Source organism: Ictidomys tridecemlineatus, chromosome 8 (genome assembly GCF_052094955.1).
Source record: "Ictidomys tridecemlineatus isolate mIctTri1 chromosome 8, mIctTri1.hap1, whole genome shotgun sequence".
Lineage (NCBI taxonomy): Eukaryota > Metazoa > Chordata > Mammalia > Rodentia > Sciuridae > Ictidomys > Ictidomys tridecemlineatus.
The window spans coordinates 109454838-109475217 of NC_135484.1; the positions used below are offsets into that span (position 1 = coordinate 109454838).

Sequence of the window (20380 nt, forward strand, 5' to 3'; positions counted from 1 at the left end):
CCAGACCTGAATTCCCACAAGCTCATATCAGATAAGATTTATCTGATGAATATTCACAAGAATGGTGCTTTCTAATTCTCAAGCAGCTTTCTTTTTATTATTATTTTTTTCTTTTGGTGCTGGGATCAAACCCAGGGTCTAGTACATGCAAAGTACTTATTCTGTCACTACATCGCCAGCCCTTAAATAACTTTCTTAATGAAATTTATACCAGCAGGGTCAAGACTTGAGTTAAAAAAAAAAAATTGAAAGAACAAATTGCTAAAGACAACGCATCTATCAGGTGTAACAAGCCACAGTGGTGCAATTGTACTGATCCACCTAAAGCCCTTTAAACCCACAGCAGTTCCATATGCGTCTTGGCATATAAAAGCAGTGTTTTCTAAAATGCCTAATAAATTGACTAGAAAAAATTATTATGGTGAACCTGTCCGTATCTTCACCTTTTTCTATGCCTATGAGTCTTTCCATGCCAGTTCTTTATATATTCCATTTCCAAAGAACCCAAGTCCCTGGACAGTGGTGTTAAGAATTTTAGGATCAAATAAACATTTGTTTACTTGCAAAGGAAGCAGCTTCCTCAGCAGTCTCACTTTAGTGCCCACTGCCAAGGCTGACTTATATCTTCCTCCACCTATGCATCATTGCCCTCTTTCTGCCACCAAACCTCATTCTATCCCAGCAACGATGCCTCCCTGGTGCCCGGAAAACCCACCTGGTACGCTAAAATGCTATGCAACACCAAATGGCTTCTTCCCCAATACTGTTCAACAATAGAATTCCTCAAGAATAAGCTTCATGTTATGTTGGCATCTATGTGTAGTGGGTGGTTACAGGTTTTTTTTTTTCCTTCTTTTAATGAAAGGCAAACCACCTCCATTACAATCTGTTTGGGGCTTGTTCCTGTCTTTTTCAAGTGTGAAATATAAATCATGTTTTTATGATTTTTGTAAATCTGGACTTTTTACACCTTGTTTTTGTAAGCAGAAGTTTCTTATTAAAAGAATAAAATGGCTATCTTTGTGTGTGATCTTTATTTCAAATATTTGTTATAACACCATCATTATTCCTTGGAACAAGAGCAAAGATCACCCCCTGCAGAAACTTAGGAACTATGTACAGAATTTTACAGAACAGAGGCAACACTTTGGCAGAGGCTGAATGTTGACCATAGAGTGGAATTCAGCGAGGCAAGAGGAAGGTGAAGGTGCCCTCTGAATCCAACTTCAGCTTCCATCAGGGCAAACTTGTGCCAGTCACAGATTATACGCTGTTTTTGGAAGGTTTGGGTGCAGCACAGGAATTCCTTTTGTCTGCAGTAGGATCATAAGACAACAGGTGGCATTAGAAATAGAAAACCAGTTAAGAAAGATTTAGAAAAGCTAAGGATTTTACATCAAGTTTCTTTACTACATTTCATGAAGAGGTGATGTAAATTACTGCTTCTCCTAACCTCTGGAACTTCTAAGATAGGCAGAGGGGTGGTTAAATGCTCACCTACTTGGCTAAATCCCTGGCTGAGGTGCCATTAGGTCAATGTCACTCAAGTTCCTGGCCAGCCAAACTCCCGCAGCGAAGAGTCCCAAGTTTAGGATCAGGTTCCTGGATAGAGAATATATTTCATTAACCCTGTGGTCATTGAGTCACCTGTACGGCTTTAAAAAAAAAAAAAATTACAATAAGAAGCAGTGCACCACCAGTAATCCCAGCGGCTGGTGAGGCAGAGCGGTGGGGGCTGGGCTGAGACAAGGAGGATCGCAAGTTCAAAGCCAACCTCAGCAATGGCGAGGTGCTAAGCAACTCAGTGAGACCCTGTCTCAAAATAAAATATAAAATAGGGCTGGGGATGTGACTCAGTGGTCGAGTGCCCCTGAGTTCAATCCCCAGTATATATAAAAAAAGTAAAAAACTAATCATTTCCCGATGCGTTGATAAATGGTTATTACATGGTACCGTTGGCCAATACCCACATGAGAACCTAGGATTCGCCTCTGTTCCTAAAAAGAGCAAGATCAATTGCAAAGGCCAATTAGGCACTCGTCCAGGGCTGAAAAGCCTGTTATTGTGTGGACGCCACCTGCTCCCCGTTCCCCTTGTCAGGGCGACATTCTTTACTAGCCACGTGATATACCGATTTTCCCACATGGGAATCCTCGCAAAGCACATTCAGAGGTACTTAGTGCCACTACGTTGGCAACGTACAAAAACGAACGCCAGCCTCGCCGGGAGGGGGAAATTCAGGTGTACACGGGCTAGAGGGACCAAGCTCCCCGGGCTCAGTTACCTCCGGAAATCATTCCTATCGGTGGCAAAGCGGTAGACTCCCCGAAGCCAGTCTCCTACGTTGTCCGGAATTTCAGGGGCTTCATTTGCCGACCCGGCAGCGCTCACGGTAACGCCGCTGGAAGCCATTAATACTTCGGATGTCTGCACTGCACTTGGAAGACAAACCGTACAGGCGTCCGCCACACGCAACTTCCGGCCTCGCGCTTCCGCCCACAGGTAGAGGGCGCTGTCGCTCTAGCTTGCCTCTAACCGCCGATGGCCACTCTGCGGCTGCGCTTCCACTAGCGCCGGGAGGGGGAGTACACGGCTCAACTGTACGGTGCCTCCGTCTAGTCCCACCAGACTTCACGCTCCGCAGCCGGTCATCACCACACGTGCTAAATTATCATTTCGATGGCTCAGGATGAGGGTGCTGGGGATGAGGGCTAGTTTAGGAGGGAAGACGTAGCTTTGAGGAATGGGATTTCCCAAGAAAATCTCTACGAAAAGTCAGAAAAGTATAGTGTTGAAGAGATGCACTCCAAGTTTGTCACCTCGCTGCCTCACTCAGGCAGCAATCCCTGATTAAATTCAGCCTAGGATTTATAGAGGGAAAAGAGCCTTGTTCTCCCGCCTTAAGGATGCCACCCCTTCAACCCCCAATCTCGGCTGCGCCACTAGCAAATGGTGCAATGCTTCCTGGAGGTGTCGCTATCCTCTGCCTGGAAGCTTCCGAGGGTCTTCCTGAGCCGCGGAAGACGCTGGCCTAAGAAAAAGCCTTCGGGTTCCGAATCAGAGGAAGAGGAGCAGGTGGGACATGGGCAGGACGCGTCCTCCTTGGGATCATGGGGCGTCTCCAGGCGTTCTAGCTCCCGCCCACTCTGGGTTTCCAGGCTGGAGCTGGAGATTGCGGCGGGAAATTCTGCCCCGGAGGTGAACACGGCGTTTAACGAGACGTGGTCCTTTCTTTCAGTTGGGTCTGGACTTCCCTCCCCTGTTCCGGACCGGGTCAGAAAGGCTCTTCTCAGATCCCGAAGTGCTCTGCACTAGCCTGGCGCAGCAACCCACTGAAGATAGCGGGGTTGGGCGCAGCCTCCAGCCCCGCCCCGGGCCGTGCGCGCAGCCGCCGCCGCGAGTCCTCCCCAGGGGCCCCCGCCTCTCCCTGCTCCGTCCGCCAGCCGGCGGCCGCGTCCCCCGCCCGTGAGCGAGTCCGGCGCCGCAGCCCCGACCGCGGCGCAGGGTGGGTTCGGGAGGCCCTTGGAGCGCTCCGGCCAGGGACGCGCGGTGAGAGCTGCGGGCCCCGAAGCTCGGGTCTGGGGGTTGCGGTGGGAGGACGGGGGCGCTGCTGGAGGAATGGGACGGCGTGGAACTGGGGCGAGGGTCCCGCCCAGGAGAACCCCCTCCTCAACCCAGCCCAAGCCACCACTCCCTCCCGCACTGATCTGCACCTACTCTTCCCTTACCAAGGGACGTCCGTCCTTCCAGTGTCCCCGCCTGACTCAAGCCCCCATCTGAGTAGCGGCTCTCAAAGCAACTGGGGCAGTAGGGGCTGCCCCCCGGCAGGGCATAATGTCCCCCGCGGAGGGGCCCAGCGCAGCCCTGGCAGCAGAAGTGATTCTCGTGCCAGCGCCGTCCCTCTGCCTCTGTGCAGCGCCCGGGAGAAGATCAACTGGGAGAGGGAGAGGGAGAGGGAGAAGGAAATAGTCCATTCATTCATTCACCCATTAATTCATCCAATAACCACGCCTTATACCTAGTTAACGCTAAAGCACGTCCACAGACATTTCCATTTGATCTACTTCGTCACTCTTAGCCGCATGTGGGCTGATTGGCTTAGCCAGGATCCCCAGCTAGCAGGTGGCAGAGTCAGAAGTTCAACCCTGGGCTCCTGGACTCCCAACCCAGGGCTGGGCCTTGCCTCTTATGCTGACATTAAGGGTCTTTCTAGCATGATTAAGCACAGCATTGAGCATCACACATGCTGAGATGAATATCCAAGACATTCATTCATTCCCTGCTCCAGAGAAATCTCTTTGAGTCCAAAAATTTTGAGGGACTCTGCTTGTGATGGGGGCGGGGGGGCACAGATAAAGGCAGTGGGTCTCACATGACCAGAACTCAAGTGAAAACCCACGTTGGGTGGTCTGGCTGGTTCCTAGTTCTCCCTACCCCACCCTGCAATACTGGGTCAGGCTACAGCCCATAGAGTATCTGTCTCCTTACATCCAGTTATTTGGGGCTTTGGGCAGTATCCCCCTCCTCTCCCTCCCCTCAGTATTATACCTGGTCACAAGCTGGGCATCGTGGCCGCAGCAACTCAGCATGATGACGACCACAGTAGAGATGCCCTTCATGGTAGAAGTAGATGAGGTTTACCAGGGCCTGGCCACAGGCCTGGCAAGTGAAGCAAGGCCCATGCCAGCAGCACTGCTCGCCTGCTGGGGCTGCAAACACGCTGTACTCTCCAGGCTTCAGCTGCTCCCTGCACTGCCGGGTGGGGACACTGGGCCAGTCACAGTCACAGTCTGAACCAACCTTCCAGCTTTCCTTCTGGCTTCCATTGCAATCCCAACCTAACTTGTTTTATGCCCTGGCAGGCCCACCCCTTCTGCAGTCTCCACCAAGAACTCCCAGACTTGGTTTCCCTTTGTCCCTAAGGTTTGCTAAATTGCCCATCCCTAAGCCCTGTCTCCTCAGAGTCCCAGAAGCTAGCCCCTTCTGTAGAAGTGAGAGGGCAAGGAGTGGAGAAAGGAAAAGGATTGGGGAAGGGGAACTCCATACCTTCTCACAGGTGTGTCCTTCAAGCTGGGGAGTTACCAGGTGGGCCACCCCTTGTCCTAGGGCCTTCTGCTTCCGCTGGACACAGAAGAGCCGCAACTCAGCCAGTTCATCCTCCCCAAGGGCCAGGCAGTAACGTTCCTACAGAGACAGGCCTCTACTATGACTGGGACAGCCCCAGCAGGCAGGACTAAGGTTCAACTAGAGAATTCTAGAAGGCTTAGTTGCTGGGTATGATAGAGCTAGAACTTCAGGAAATAGCATAGATGCACTGAAAAGAGGGAAAAACTATTGAGAAAGTCCACCACTGTCTCACCCTGTTCTCTCCCAGAAAGGTAATAACTCAGGGCCTGACAGCCCCATACCCTGTCACCACATATCTAGGTCCTTGCTCCCAAAGAGCTACAGCTCGGCATCATTTCCTGTTCTTGTGTTTTCTCTATTTCATATGCTTCTGTCTTGCCTCCCAATTGAACTGTAAGCCTTTAAGCTGGACACATGTAGGACCTCAATAAATACTAAACCACCATGCTCTCTACATTTGTACATTCCATTATTGGTTTCAAAAATTGTTCATGTCCATTTTCTCATTTGCTTTTGAACTAAGCATTGTGGAAGACATGGCAGATGTTATTGTACCCATTATGTAGATGGGAAACTCAGGCTGCAGGGAAATGACTCCCCCCACCCCCCGCCATAGTAGAAGAGCTTTACTTCCCACAGCAAGTAAAGGGGGAGAGAAAAAAGGAGAGAGACAAACAGAAGGGGAGGTGGAGAAAGAAAACTCACATCACTGTCCTGTGGAGGGAGCTGCTGCAGGAGGGTCTGAAGCCCAGGCCAGTTGGGGACATGATTGGTGTCCTGATGAGGTATGCCCAAGCTCAGTGAGGGAAGACAGCAAAAGAGGAGAGTGGAGCTAGGTCTTATTCTTCCTTTCCCCCTTTCTTCCTCCTCAATGCCATCTCCTCCAACCTAGAGCAGCTTCTAAGCAAACCCCTTATACTAGGATATTCCTTCCAGATACTCAATGCACAAGGACACAGGTCACTTCTGCATCTGTAATCTGTCTTTAGGGAGCCCCCCAAAAGCTTCCCTTCTTGTACTTGAAGCTACCCGCTTTACTCCTTGAGGCCAAAGCCCTCAGGTTGGCTTTGACTACCCAAGCCCTAGGAGAAGTAGGGAATGAGTCTATCCACGTCCTGAGGGGCTGTAGAGAAAGGAATTCCTGAAGAGGGAAAAGGGCCATAAGAGAAACTGCCTCCCACTTGATGGAGAAGGAAGGAGATCCAAAGGACAGAGAGCATGTTGGTCTCAGGAAAGGCAATACTCTTACTACCTGAGCAGAAGTATCCTCAGGGTCCTCTTCTGGCAGGTGGCCTGAGTCATCTGAGTTGGCCGAAGGACCTAACTCCCTGGAGATGGGACTGTCCTCTTGGTGGAGCCAGCCAGAGTTCAGCATTGACATTGGTGGCAAGATCTACCCCAAAACAATAAGAGCCACCTCCATTCATTGGGCCCTTATAGTATGCTAGGCAGTGCTGAGTGCTTACAGGCATTATCTCATTCAATCTTGCCAACAACCAGGTGACTTAGGTGGTATTGTTGTCCCCATTTTATATATGGCCAAGCAGAGGATCAGTGAACATAAATGGTATACCCAAGGTCAAACAGGTAGATAAGTGGCACAGCCAGATCTCAAGGCGAGGCCTTTCAGCTTGAGTTTCTGAAGTTCAAATTCTGGAGTCTCCCAAGATTGGGTGGAAGGGAAAAGGAGTCCCACAGTGGGAGGAGAGGGCATTTTGCTTTTTTGGTGAGCCCATGGGCACCCCAAAACAACCGAATGCTCTCCATTTCTCCATAAACCCATGTCCCTCTCAGCTCATCTAGTCTATAAGCTCTGTAGGACAGAGGAAAACGTTGTGCTTTTATTTATAGCAGCTATTTATTTCTTGTTTTCTTTATTTTTCTTTTGCAGTGCTGGGAACTGAACCCAGGGCCTTGCCCATGCTAGGCAAGTGCTCTACCACTGAGCTACATCCTCAGCCTCTATGGCAGCAATTTCATTGGATAATCTTAATACATTTCTTTAGACTTCCTTAGCAAGTCCTGATGTGACTGCAGTATCTTGATGGTGAAAAGAAACTACTGAAGTATAATAGAGATGGGCTCTGCCTTCAAAGAATTCATAGGCTAGTGGTGAAACTAGACCAAATGGGACCAGAACGCTGGGCACATCACATTCACTGGGGGAAAAAATTTACCATTACCACAGCAGCCAGTGTGCAGTGGTACAGGCTGTGATCCCAGATATTCAGAAGGCTAAAGCAGGAGAACCACAAGTTCGAGGCCAACCTTGGCAACTTAGCAAGACCCTGTCTCAATATTAAAAAAGGGGTAGGGACGTAGCTCAGTGGTAAAGTGCCCCTGAGTTCAGTGGGGCTGGTGGTGGGAAGGATTACCATAGTCATTTTTTTTTGTTTACTCTGTGCCAGGGACAATTTTAGGATTTTACATAATATAGTCCATCCCCACAATAATCCTATAAAACAGTTTATTTTGTCCCATTTTACAGCTGAAACAAACTTTAATATGTCCAAGGTCACACTAGAAAGCTAAAGGAAGCTTTAGGAGGAGGTGGCCTCAGAGCTGGATGGAGTCTAACAGCAGCTGGGAATAGGGGGGTAAATATTAAATCTCTAGCCTCTTTTAAGACATGACTTTGGAGTTGGGCCCAGATTTGGACCATAACAGTTATCAGTGCTTCCCAGGCCTGAATCCTCCTCAGCCCTGTTTCAAATGTCCTGTGCCACCCTTCCCTTCTTTCTGGCTCCACACCCACCTGCTTCCTTCCTGTTCTGTCCTCAGGTCAGGCAGATTTCCTGTAGAAGACAGCCAGGATAGACTATTCAAACTGGGAGCCAGGAGTAGCAACTTCCCCTAACAGCATTGACCCTGCTCTAGATAGCAAGAAGGAGGACATATGGGACCCCAGAAGGGGATTTGCACTTTCTTCTAGGTTAGCTAATAACTGAAGTTTAGCACAGAATTGTCCGAATTTAGATACAGCGCTCAGATCTTTGTCTCTCACTCTTCCCTCATCTCTACCCAGAGCAGCCTAACTTACCTCCACCTAGCACTGGACCCCACCTTACTAACATGCCATATTTCCCCTCTCTCCTCTGCCCAGATGAGGGACAGGGTTGAACCGCCGCCTCCCCGCAGGTGGAACCACGCTCAGGGAGTATAGAAATCCCCAACCCACGCCTGCATAGAAGGGCAGAGTCCGACAGGCTCTAGGGGTTGGCGAGCAGGAGGGAAGGGGTTTTCGCAGGACAGTTGCGGGGAAAGGGGCGGGGAGTGTCCGGTACTGCCAAGTGCCCTCTTAATAGATCCCAAAGTTTTTCTAGGACTTTATGGGGCCCACCCGCAGAGAGGGGATATGGGGTGGTGTGGTTTCCAAGTCTGCTCGGGCTCCTTGTCTGGCTAGTAGCCTAGGGAAGGGGACCGGGACTCCGCCGGGACCTCACCGCAGCTTCCCGCCGGCGTCCGCGCAGCTCTGGACAGACCCGCCCCTAGCCCCGCCCCCCACCTCTGCCCGCCGGGTAGGTGCGGCCCTTCCTCCCCGCTTCCCCAGCGGTCCTCGCCCGCCCGCCCGGTCCATTGGGATCTAGAACAAATGTCCAGATGGTGGAGAGGGGCGCCGCGGGGAGGGGGGACTTAAGAAGAGCATTCGTGGGATCCCAGGGTGGAGACAGAGCAGGCTGCCCTGCCCTTGCCAGGAGTGGGCTTTGCGCCGGGACTCCGCCCAGGTTCTTAGCCGCGCGGAGAAAGAAAGCGCACAGCGGAGTCTGCAGCCTCTGCCCCCCGGAGGGTCCCAGGTCCCCTCAGACCTCCCCTCTGGCCCCAACCCTACCCCTCTCGGTGTGCTTCCCTCCCGTTCCCGTCTTCTTGTCCCCGTTGGTTCCCCCCGCCGTTTTTCCTCTCCTCAGCCCTATAGGGTCCCGCTCTTCTCCCTTTTTTTCCCTCAGACCTTCTCCCCTATCTTTGGTGCCTCCTCAGCCCCGCCTCCGCTTCAGGCCCCGCCCCGCTCCCGCCAGGGTTCCCAGCCGCTGACCGGGAGCGCCCTCTGGCGTCTGCGCATGCTCCCTGTTCCCGACTGCAAAGTCCTCCAAAGGGACCTTCTAGGCTGTGCGCCGGTCGCCCCCGCTCGGGTCCGCCCGCCCGCAGCGTCTCGTTGGTGCTGCTGGTGACCTCCGACCCCGCGGCCGCGGGGCGGGGCGGGGAGGCCTTAGCTCCGGGCGGGCGGCGGTTACTGCAGCGGGACCCGGGAGCGGGGCCCGGCGCCGCCCGGGCCGAGGGGCGATGTGAGTCGGGGCGCGGCGGGGCGGGGACGAGGCGGCTCTACTGAGGCCGCGTCGCGCCGCGCCGCAGTCTCCGCTCCCTCCCTAGGAAGCCCCGGGCAAGCGGGCGGTGGAGTCCCCAGGGCTGGGGGCGGGGATCCAGGCACGGTGCGCGGCCCGACCTTCCCATTCCTTGCGGGTCCCTAGAAATAACCCCTTGACAACCCTGATGCCAAATCTGCCTCTTACTCCCCAGACCCTACCCTCTCCCCCTCCCCCGTCACACCTTCGCATCTCCTGTAGCCCTCAAAACCCCTTGATCACTTTACGAATTCCCTGAAATGCGCACAGACCCACCGTTCTGAAAGTCCCCAGATGCTTCCACTTCCCTGAAATTTCTCAGGTCGAGCCTTCATATCTTCTGTTTTCTTTGCACCATGCTCAAATCCAATTCTTGCCCACGTCCCTCCTTTGCATGCATGCATTTTAGTCACCATAACCCTATCTAACTCCAGTCCCCACTCCATACCTATCCTAGATGGGAGCCCCCTCCCCCATCCTTCCCGCCCAATGGAATCTCCCCTCAATGGGTTATCTAATGATATGTCCAAACATCATCTGATGGAAAAGATGGAGACAGGAAAAGTACAACCCTTCCCCCACTTGCACCCCGTAGTTCTTGGTTTCACACACAATCCTCACTCCCTCTGATAGCTTAAGCTCCAATGTTTTCCCAGGAATCTATCTTTAGGCTGTGCACATCTCCTTTGGCCTGCTTCCTCCTTCCTCCTTCCTCCCAGAGAATAAACCACACTAAGAGGGTGGGGGTCCTTTTACCTAGGAGTTGTGCAAAGATGCAGGGCACTGTGTCCCTGGGAAATACTTTTTCCAGAGCAGGGGGTGGGTGGGGATTTTGAGAGTCTTCAGAGTCTTAGTTTGTTGACTTTTCTACTTGGGGTGCAGATGCTCTCAAATTTGGCTTGTTAATATTTTTGTTAAAATTGGACTTTTCAGAGTTTGGGGAACAGAAAGTCAGTCCAGCTTCAAAATGTGCGATTGAAGAAGCTTGTCCTGGAAGAGGAAACTGTCCATTTTAGTGATGTTGGTCTTACATACTTACCTCTAGAAGTTATTGAAGCTACGAGTGCCACAGTTTTCTAATGTTTCCCCTAAAAACTAAGGCCTCGAGTAGGAGTTGGGGATGGGGTAGTGGGGAATTGACTTGACAGTCTCCCAGATATTTGGTAGCAACAAAACAGACTATGATGTTGGTTTCCTGAATCTTAAGCCAGTGCTATTTCTAGTACATTATAATGTACTTTTTAAGAAAGTTCTTTGTAGAGTTAAAATTCTTTGCAAAAGTAAGGCCTTGTTTTGGTTGTTGCTTGTAATAGCACTGACAGGGGAATATAAACCTGGAGGTCTTGGAACATCTTGGGTGTCTCAGACTTCAAATTGATGCCAGAGGAGTCTCTCCCTCTTTGAGCCTATGGGGCTTAGAATTTGTGGTTCCATGATCTTTCTTTATAGGTGTTTCTGTTCCATTGGGATCTAGAACAAATGTCCATATGGAATGGATGATAACAGTTCAGTTTCATTATCAGTTGGGATAAGGATAGGAGTTTTCCATTAATCTCTGTTTTCTGTGGTCTCTGTTTTCTATGCTAGGTGAGCCCCAGGTGTGACCCAGAGGGATCCAGGTGTCTTCTCTGCAGGCTGTTTGCCATGATACCCCACCAAGGACAGGGGGAATAAAGTGGGAATCCTTCCCCATGCCCCTCCCATGGTCAGCTCCCCAATGGCCTGGGTGAGGTAAGAGCTGCATATGGAAATGAGTTTCCTGGAGTTTCCCAAGTTGGGAGGAATAGAGAGTACAGATTATTGGGTTGTTCAAGTCTTTGTACATCCTGCAGTTTTAGAAGGATAGTTGATCCAGTCAGCTCATTCTTGCAGCAAATTGCAACCTCTTGAAACTTCTAGTTAGAATTGGTCCCTGAGTTTCTTATTTCCGTAGGTCACTCAAACCTGGTGGTATCCTCTCCATCCTAGAATAGGCCTCACTGTTATGATATATTATCCAAGTGCCAGAATCCTGGAGGGAAAAGCTAAATAGTAAGGTCTCTGGTCTCCCCTTTGGTCAGTGGGGAGCAAAGCCAGCATTTTGTTTCTGTTTTGCAGTGTTGAGAATGGACCCTGGGTCCCAGTGCAGACAAAGCACACACTACCACTGAACTATAGCCCCAGAATGTTTTTAAATGGAGAAGTATTCAATCAAGGTTATAAAAATTGTGTTGTTTAAAACCTTAAGTTTTTCAAATGTGTCTTTATGATTGTAATGTCACAATTTATTTGAAGAAAACACCCACAAGAAAAATTTCAGGTGGATGTTGGGATAGTAGTGAAGGAGGAAAGAACTTGGATGAAGTCAAAGGGGTAAAGTAAAAAAGGAGGTGGAAAAAAGAGAAAGGTACAGGCCAAAGTATCTGGTACTTCCAAGTGACAGTGTCTTTGCTGAATCTGAAAGAGGGCCTTGGATTGGCACCCTTACTCTCGAGACAGGTCACTTCTGGGCTCCGATCATATCAATACTTTTTCTGCAGCCCAGGTCTTTCTTCCCTACCTTTCCGTGGGTCAAAATCCTGCATATTTCCTAAGGTCCAGGTTGAATGTTGTACTTCTGAAAAGCTTTTCCCACCCCCCCGCACCATTAGCATGAACCCTTAACACATTTTAACTCAAATTAATGTTTATCCAAAGTCTATCCAGCCCTGAATTGAGAGTAAATTCTTTTGAGGTCTGTGTCATACAGTCTCTTGGACAGAGCAGGTGGTCACAGTGAGGTGATTCTGCCCAAGTTCCCCAGAGCAGGGCTTTTTGGAGCGGCTGCTGGTGATCTGCTTATCTCTTATATTTTTCTCCAGGGTGGGCTGGCTGCTCTGACACCATGGGGAGCTGCTGTAGCTGCTTGAACAGAGACAGCGTCCCAGACAACCACCCTACCAAGTTCAAGGTACCTAGAGCCATCTCCTCCCTTGAGTTCCTAATGGTCTCTTGGGCTGAGGCCCTGTGCAGTCACCTCAACCTGTCTATGGAAAGTGAAATGGCAGCCTGAGGTTGTGGGCTTAAATCTTCTCCCATTTACAGCCTCTAAGGTGGCCTGATTAAAAAAAAGGCCCAGGCCATTGTCATTTTTCGCTCTTGTTGATACTATTAAGATTATGTTTAAGACAGGCATCTTGGCATATGCCTGTAATCTCAGGAGGATTGCAAGTTCAAGGCTAGCCTCAGCAATTTAGCAAAGCCATAAGCAACTTAGTGAGACCCTGTCTCAAAATAAAAAGTAAAAGAGCTGGAGATGTGGCTCAGTGGTTATGTGCCTCTGGATTCAATCCCTGGTACAAAAAAAAAAAACTTGAGCAACAAAGATGTACCACTCTGATAACTTTGAAATTAATATTTATGTTTTTAGAGTTCTATTATTTTGAGAAAAATAATAGGTGATTGATATAATATTCATTAATATTATTAATGATACTATTACTAGTAGTGATATTTAATATGTAAAGTTAATGATAACAAATTATCTAATAAGCTCTAGATTATGATTTCCAATCTATTTTAATGCACCTTTGTCAATTTCATGGTAATATTTGCAGAATAGGAAACTTGGGACTTAATGGGTTAAGTAATGCTTAGCACATGATAAGCCTTGTATCAGTTTGCTGTTTGCCTTTTGAAGCTAAAGCCAAACTTCCTTGGGCCAAGGCCCCCTGACCCCTCCCTGAAGGGGGCGCCTCCTCCCCACACTGGGACATTTTGGGGCATGTTGAAGCATGTTTCTCTGCCTACCAGAGGAGGGAACCCTTAGCAAGGTCACACAGTTGGGGAAGTAGAGGCAGTATGTATTTCTTCTGCCTTTGGCTTGATATTCCTGACATCTTAAGAATTTGAACTTACAGTTTAACCCTTTCATTGTAAATGTCTGGCCTTTGGATACCAAGCCGTGGACTCTCCGGGATTATATAACCCTGGTCATCTAATCACTGACCTTGGGGGTCAACTATTTCCCTATTCTCTCTGTTCAGATGACATAACTAAGTCCCATAGAGGAGGGGGTTGCCCAGATAATTGCCATGTGCCTGCCTCTGTTTGTATATCCCCAGTGACTGTGGCATTCAGACATTGTCTGGGTGGAGTTAGGTAATACCCTGAAGTCTCCCAACTCCTGCCTTAAACTGCATCCTGGGGGCTCAGGGTATTGCACACTCTTGTTGGACTCACTCATTGACCTTTCTGTCCCCTCCCCTCCAGGTGACCAATGTGGATGATGAGGGGGTAGAATTGGGCTCAGGGGTGATGGAGCTGACACAGAGTGAGCTGGTGCTGCACCTGCAGCGGAGGGAAGCTGTCCGCTGGCCCTACCTCTGCCTGCGACGTTATGGCTATGACTCTAACCTCTTCTCCTTTGAGAGTGGCCGCAGATGTCAGACAGGCCAGGGTGAGTACCAGCCCTGCCCATTCCCCGGGACAGGGGCTTGAGCACCTGGGGATGGAAGATACAGCACCAGAGACTGTTGGGAAGTTTGTTGTAGAATTTGAGAATGGTCTTTAACATCCAACTTAGCCATCAGACTTGACAGGTGTTGTCAAAAAAGGAGAAGAGTCTTAGCCAAAGGTACACAGCACTTTGTTACAGAACTATGTGAACTTCCAGGCCACTGTTCTCTCTCTTTGGTCATTGAGTTTCCATTTCGTTCAGTATTTGTAATAATATCTGTTGCACTGCCTGTGGGAAAGAGTCAGTGCTCCTAGGTTAGAGCCTTCCTAGAAAAAGCAAATGACTCTCCCCTCTATTACTGCAGTTACAAGGTTCCTTCTTGCCTCTAAGTAGAAACAGTTTTTTCTAAGCTTCCAGGTCATACATTCTGGACCCTATAAGTAATGAAAGACATGTCAGTTAGGAGACTGGCTCCTGTGGGCATGAGTGGCTTGGGAATGATATCTGGGGAGTTGGGATACTTGGGTCTCTACTGGACATATTAACCCTCAGGAGGTTCACCTGTGAGCAGTGGAGTGTAATGTATTCTCTTTCCCCTCTCTCCCTGCAGCCAGAGACCAGGAGGTGATAGACCATGAGATCAAGGTTAGAGCCAGCCATGACTCTTTGAAGGAGTTGCATGGTCTGGGTTTATGTATACGATCCATATATAATGCTGCAAAGAGTCCTACATGGGATTGGGTTAAATGCAGGTTGGGATTATAACTTCAGAAATGGGATGATCAAATTTCTCCACTGAGGTGACCAACAGGATGGTGAAAGTCATATTTGCTGGAGGAGCCTTCCTCTCCATGCATGCACTTCACCCTTGGAGCTCATAGGCAGAGGCAGGCATCACTGAATGAGCAGAGGAAGGGACAGGAGAAGTTTCCTGTTCCTAGGGAGGTTTGCTCTTCATTTGGCATCCTAGAGAGTCTGCCCTAACCCTCAACACAGGGTTCTTCCAAAACTCTAGGCTTTCCCATTCTTTTCCAACCCAGATTAATCTTGCCAGAATAGCCTATTTTCTTCCTCTCTCTCTTTTCTGCAAACTACAATTGTCCTATACTGTGCCTTGTGTTAATAGTAATATCATAATATAATAGTCATTATTGTCCATACTCTAGCCTAATTGTATTTATCTTTGCTGTGGATACGTATACACACACACACACACACACACACACACACACTAACCCCAAGTAGCCTGCCTCTAGTCTCAGGTCCCACTGTTGCAGAATCCAGGCTGGCCCAACACCAAGGTGATCTCTCTACTCCCTGAGTCCCTGGACAGAGTCTGTGTTGGAGTTGGAAGGGCAGTGAGCCGGCTGCATCTGGGAGCCACACAACTGCCTTGTCAGACCTGCCTTTAACTCTGCAGCTCTGCATCTTTTCTCCCTCCCTCCCTTCCTTCCTTCACAGATAATGTGAGTATAGGGCACAGGATACCTTGGGCCCAGCCCCTCCAATAGCCCTGAGGTTCTAGAGTGCACCTGGGAAGAATGATCAGGGCAAGAAGAGGTATTTCCAGGTCTCTGCAGCCCTGGGACTGGAGTTCAGGGACTTTCCCTGTACTTGGTGTGCCTGTGGAGTTCTTCAGCCCTGGAGTCAAAGGAGCCATCGTTTCTTCCTCTCCTTCTCCAGGGATATTTGCCTTCAAGTGCTCTCGAGCTGAGGAAATCTTCAACCTCCTCCAGGAGCTGATGCAGTGCAACAGCATCAGTGTGCTGGAGGAGCCAATCATCATCACCCGCAACAGCCACCCTGCTGAGCTCGACCTCCCTCGGGCCCCCCAGCAGCCCAATGGTGAGGAGACCCCCCATTCTGGGACCCCAGTGTACACACACAAAGCACAGGCCCGGGAAGCACGAGACTGGGAGGCATGAGTCAGGCTGACAGGTGGGGGGACAGCTGGGCGAGCCAGCCTTCCAGGACAGTTGTCCATCATTAGAACCACGCTTGAGGATGGATAAGTCCTGGGCTGGACCAATCAGGTGACTCAAGCTGATGCTGTGGAGTCCTGGGCCTTGTATTGACTAATAGTTGAGGAACAGACAGGAAGACTTTGGGTTTCCATGGAAACGGCAGTCTGGAGCTTTTTGCTTGCTTCCTTCTGTCTGCTGGGTCACACATCTACCCCTCTGGCTGCTACTGCAGGCATCTCTAGCTGTGATTCTCCTGGAGGGTTCCCATGACTGCTTTCAGTCCCTGAGTCTGGACCACGCACCTGCTTGCCTCTTGGTACTCCCTGAGCTGACCTGAGGATGGAAAGCGGGGAAAGAAAGGATAGAAAACAGTCTGTTTCGGAGGGCTTCCTGGAGCCCGCCAGCAGAGCTGTGAAGCTAAGGGGAAGTGCACGGGCAACAGGTGTGGCTTAGGTGGTTCAGGAAGGCTATAACGGAGAAAGTGGGGGTCGACTTCAGACTGACCTCTGAGGGGCAGGGCAGGATTTGAGGAGCAAAGAGAAGGTGAAAGGCCATGCAGGCTGACAGTGTAGTGGACTGATTCCTCCCCTGGAACACAGCATATATGGAGTTACAAGTGACTGTCAAGAGGTTTAAGTATCCTCACCTGGGCTTGCCTCCCCTGGGCCTAGCTCTAGGCTACACTGTCTCCAGCTTCTCCAATGGCTTTCCTGGCTGCCCTGGAGAGGGCCCACGATTCTCTGTTCCCCAGCGGCCATCAACAAGCAGCCTGCGACACTCTTCACTTGGGGAAGAGTCCACCCACGCCCTCATTGCCCCCGATGAGCAGGTGAGCATGCAGCTGGCCAGCCCCTGCCCTGTTGGTCTGGGTGGGGACAGGAGATAGGAAATATGGTCACCTCCTCCCAGGAAGGATCATGTGAAGGGGGCTAAAATTGATGGGATTCCTTCCTGTCCCCACAAGAGAGGGAGTGTCTTTGGAAGGTTTGAAAGATGAGAGAGGAGACTCCAGCTTTTTTCCCCTGTGCCTCTTTTGTCTTCCCCCATCTGTTCTGTCCTTTCCTTCCTCCTGACCCTTGGACCCTCCTGTCTCACTTGGATTCTTTCCCCACAGTCCCACACCTATGTCAACACACCTGCCAGTGAAGATGACCACCGCAGGAGCCGGCATTGCCTGCAGCCTCTGCCTGAGGGCCAGGCACCCTTCCCCTCACAGGCCCAGGGCCCCGACCAGCGGGACCCGCAGGTGTTCTTGCAGCAGGGCCAGGTGAAGTTTGTGTTGGGCCCCACTCCTGCTCGGCGGCACATGATGAAGTGCCAGGGCCTCTGCCCCAGCCTGCATGACCCTCCCCACCACAACAATAACAATGAGGGTTCTTCTGAGTGCCCGGCCCAGCCCAAATGCACCTACGAGAATGTCAGTGGGGGGCTGCGGAGAGGCGGTGGCTGGAGACTGAGCCCAGAGGAGCCAGGCTGGAGTGGCCTGGCCCACCGCAGGGCTGCCCTGCTGCACTATGAGAACCTGCCCCCACTGCCCCCTGTGTGGGAGAGCCAAGCCCAGCAACTGGGTGGGGAGGCTGGGGACGATGGGGACTCAAGGGATGGGCTCACACCCTCCTCCAACGGCTTCCCTGATGGTGAGGAGGACGAGACCCCACTGCAGAAGCCCACCAGCACCCGGGCTGCCACCCGCAGCCACAGCAGCTTCCCTGTGCCACTGACCCGCCGCCGTGGCTCCCCAAGGGTCTTCAACTTTGATTTCCGCCGGCCAGGCCCCGAACCCCCAAGGCAGCTCAACTACATCCAGGTGGAGCTCAAGGGCTGGGGCGGAGACCGCTCCAAAGGGTCCCAGAACCCCTCAGTTCCCCAAGCCCCGGTGCCCATAACCCACCCTGCCCGCAGCTCAGACTCCTATGCCGTGATTGACCTCAAGAAGACTGTGGCCATGTCCAACCTGCAGAGAGCTCTGCCCAGGGATGATGGCACTGCCAGGAAGACCCGGCACAATAGCACTGACCTGCCTCTGTAGATGGCCCCATCCTCCACCCATGCCCACCGTGGTCTGGCCTCTATCTCTCTCCGTCCTGTGACCCACCCATCCTGGGCTCAGGGCTGCTTGGCAGAAGGCACTGAGGTGGAGCCAGAAGCTTCCCAGAGTGGGCTGAAGTCCCCACAGATGTCAGCCACTGAGTCTTCTGGTCCCCAGGCTGGAGAGAGGAGAGGGTGACTGGGCAAGGAGGAGCCACAGCGTGAACTGTGAAGGGTCCTGTGATGGTGTCTCACACCTCCCCTCCCATCCATTTGTCTTGTCTGTCAGCTGTCTGTGTGTGTTTTTTGGTTGGAATTTTGAAACATTTTGTACCTGTTGATTTTATTTATCAGTTTATTTTTCTATTTATTGTTTTAAATGTAATTTAACATATTTATTATTAATATAATTATTTTTAAATTCTGGCTCAATGGGTAATAACTCTTTTCTGGTAGGGGCTGGGCTGGGCATAGGACAGGCCCAACGGGTAGGGGCTTCATTCTGGGAAGTTTGGGGGTTGTTGTGGTTTTTGTAACAATTCTATGATCATTTCTTTTTCTTTAGAAAGCCCTGGCCCAGAACCTGGAGTTGGCAGAAGTGCATGCTTTGTTAAAGTGAGAGGATGACTGGGGTTCTAGATGCAGAAAGGAGACCTGTGAGGAAGACTGCCCCAAGGAGATAAGATTTGTGCCCTCTGAGACTGGCATTGAGCTGAGCAAATATAGTGGGGGTTGAGGGTATACAGATTCCCCTGCTCTGGGACCCTTCTGGGCAGGCCTCAGGGGATTGTTCTCTCACTCTTAACACATTTGGCCCAAAGGTGGGTCCTGGGACCTCCTTAACCATGCCCAGCATGGCTGAGCCCAGTTCACAACCTTGAAACAGGACCTTTAGTGTAATAGCCCAGAAACAGCAAAAGGAAAATAAGTGTGATGTATAACTAGATGTCTGATTTGCAAAGAGGCTTTCCCAGAGAGCCACCCCTAGGATGACCTACAGAGGGTCTCCACCTTACATCAGGGGTCTCCACCTTACATCTGGGGCCTCCAGTGGAGCCCCTGCCTGGGCTGGGATTGGACCAGGCCTGTGGCAGGAGCCCCTTTCTCCCCTCAGACTGCTCTTTTGGCTTCCTCTTACTGAGTCCTCCCTTCCTCCAAGATGCCATTTCTAACCCCTGCAGTTAAACTAAACGAACTCCAGTTTCTGTGGAAAGACCCAGCGAAAAGTGAAAGTGGGCTTGACCAAGATTAGGGACAGTTCTGTGTCTGGTCATTGTCCTTTGGAGTGAACAAACCTGTCCTCTTCCTCACTGAGGTGATGGGCCAGGGCGGGGCTCATCCCTCCATTTCCTGCCCAGCCTGCTGTCGGGAACACTGCTGCCTAGGCCTCATTTCCTGGTGGTTCTCCCCTGTATGGGGATTGGGCTGACCAGACCATCCTGACCTTGGGTGTCGTGTGCTGTTAGTGAAATGGGCAAAGAGGACTGCCCACAACAGGATTGTGAAGAGTCCCTTCAAGTGGGGCCCAGCAGGGAACCTTTCTCCCTTTCCAATCTTTCTTCCCTGAACTGGGAAGATGTCCACTATTAGCTGTGCCTTTTTCACAGTGCTGTAGGTCAGTGCCGCTCTCTACCGTTTCCCCAGGCAGCTCAACTCTGCTCTTTTGATATTCTTGAACACTTACCTCTGTTCTTCCTGTGGCCTGGATGATGGCCACAAACAGGAGAGTCAAGGCAGGACCAGGTCTAGGGGCCCTAGGCATGTTTGTAAGTCATGAGTCTTTGTAGGCTCCCCCTTACTTGTGGACCGACACTGTCACGGGGTAGACATGGGCTGGCTTCAGTCAAGAGACCAAGTTGTGGCCCTAACTAGCCCACTCTCTCTGCTGTCTTAAGCATTTGGTTACCCTGAGTGGACCTTGGTTTTTGTACTTGGAATACAAGGAACTGGTTTGAGGTAGCCAATAAGAAGAACACAACACCACTTTGAAAGTGGACAGCCAACTAGGTACTGGTGGTGCACACTGGATCCTAATGGCATGGGAGGCTGAGATAGGAGGATTGCAAGTTCAAAACCAGCCTCAGTAACTTTTTTTAATTTTTAATATTTATTTGTGGTTGGACACAATACCTCTCTCTTTTGTTTATTTATTTTTATATGGTGCTGAGGATCAAACCCAGGGCCCTGTCGTTGCGAGTTGAGCGCTCTACCGCTGAGCCACAACCCCAGCCCCTAGCCTCAGTAACTTAGTGAGGCCCTGTCTCAAAAGTAAGAAAAGAAAAAAAAAAGAGTGGGTTGGGGATGTAGCTCAGTGGTAAATCACTCCTGAGTTAAATCTCCAGTACCAAAAAAAAAAAAAAAAAAAAAAGAAAGAAAGTGGACAGACACATCTGATTATATTAAGGATCCAGCTGTTGCTGAGGAAAAAACAACTAGTAGTCCCAATTCTTGGGACCCCCCAAGGCTCACTATTCTGTTCAGAACACTCAGGGACCATTAATTATCCT

The 20380-nt window shown here is 50.6% G+C and overlaps 3 protein-coding genes across 6 annotated transcripts; 1 reads left to right on the plus strand and 2 right to left on the minus strand.

The window, feature by feature from the left end:
- Positions 1–1015: 1015 nt before the first annotated feature.
- On the minus strand, positions 1016–2420 carry Tomm6 (translocase of outer mitochondrial membrane 6). 2 transcript variants are annotated; one of them, XM_013355818.4, is made up of 3 exons: positions 2285–2420; positions 1502–1602; positions 1016–1313 (listed from the first exon to the last, which is right to left on the minus strand). In XM_013355818.4, the coding sequence occupies exons 1-2, from the start codon at positions 2410–2412 to the stop codon at positions 1506–1508; spliced, it is 225 nt and encodes a 74-aa protein (XP_013211272.1). In that variant the 5' UTR covers positions 2413–2420; the 3' UTR covers positions 1016–1313; positions 1502–1505. The 2 variants fall into 2 exon arrangements, with proteins under 2 accessions (XP_013211272.1, XP_005318758.1); XM_005318701.5 differs by having other exon boundaries at positions 1498–1602.
- Prickle4 (prickle planar cell polarity protein 4) lies at positions 2369–8610 on the minus strand. Its single transcript, XM_078020037.1, is given in 9 exon segments — positions 2369–3259; positions 3729–3918; positions 3920–3934; positions 4549–4752; positions 5047–5184; positions 5833–5904; positions 6380–6520; positions 7883–7922; positions 8571–8610. Coding segments are annotated over 7 exon segments (1065 nt in total). The 5' UTR covers positions 6509–6520; positions 7883–7922; positions 8571–8610; the 3' UTR covers positions 2369–2942.
- On the plus strand, positions 3408–18299 carry Frs3 (fibroblast growth factor receptor substrate 3). 3 transcript variants are annotated; one of them, XM_040282644.2, is made up of 7 exons: positions 3408–3549; positions 11052–11195; positions 12305–12393; positions 13695–13881; positions 15565–15726; positions 16517–16674; positions 16960–18299. In XM_040282644.2, exons 3-7 carry the CDS (start codon positions 12328–12330, stop codon positions 17872–17874), a joined length of 1488 nt encoding a protein of 495 aa, XP_040138578.2. In that variant the 5' UTR covers positions 3408–3549; positions 11052–11195; positions 12305–12327; the 3' UTR covers positions 17875–18299. The 3 variants fall into 3 exon arrangements, with proteins under 3 accessions (XP_040138578.2, XP_077876162.1, XP_077876161.1); XM_078020035.1 differs by lacking the exon at positions 3408–3549 and adding an exon at positions 9216–9407; XM_078020036.1 differs by lacking the exons at positions 3408–3549; positions 11052–11195 and adding an exon at positions 9215–9407.
- Positions 18300–20380: the final 2081 nt, after the last annotated feature.

What these genes read in the sequence shown, in the direction of transcription:
- Frs3 (XM_040282644.2), top strand. Translation starts at nt 12,328, where the DNA reads ATGGGGAGCTGCTGTAGCTGCTTGAACAGAGACAGCGTCCCAGACAAC. An exon ending in ACCACCCTACCAAGTTCAAG is followed by an intron (nt 12,394 to 13,694) that starts GTACCTAGAGCC and finishes CCTCCCCTCCAG; the next exon opens with GTGACCAATGTGGATGATGA. An exon ending in TCATTGCCCCCGATGAGCAG is followed by an intron (nt 16,675 to 16,959) that starts GTGAGCATGCAG and finishes CTTTCCCCACAG; the next exon opens with TCCCACACCTATGTCAACAC.
- Tomm6 (XM_013355818.4), bottom strand. Translation starts at nt 2,412, where the DNA reads ATGGCTTCCAGCGGCGTTACCGTGAGCGCTGCCGGGTCGGCAAATGAA. An exon ending in GATAGGAATGATTTCCGGAG is followed by an intron (nt 1,603 to 2,284) that starts GTAACTGAGCCC and finishes TTCTCTATCCAG; the next exon opens with GAACCTGATCCTAAACTTGG.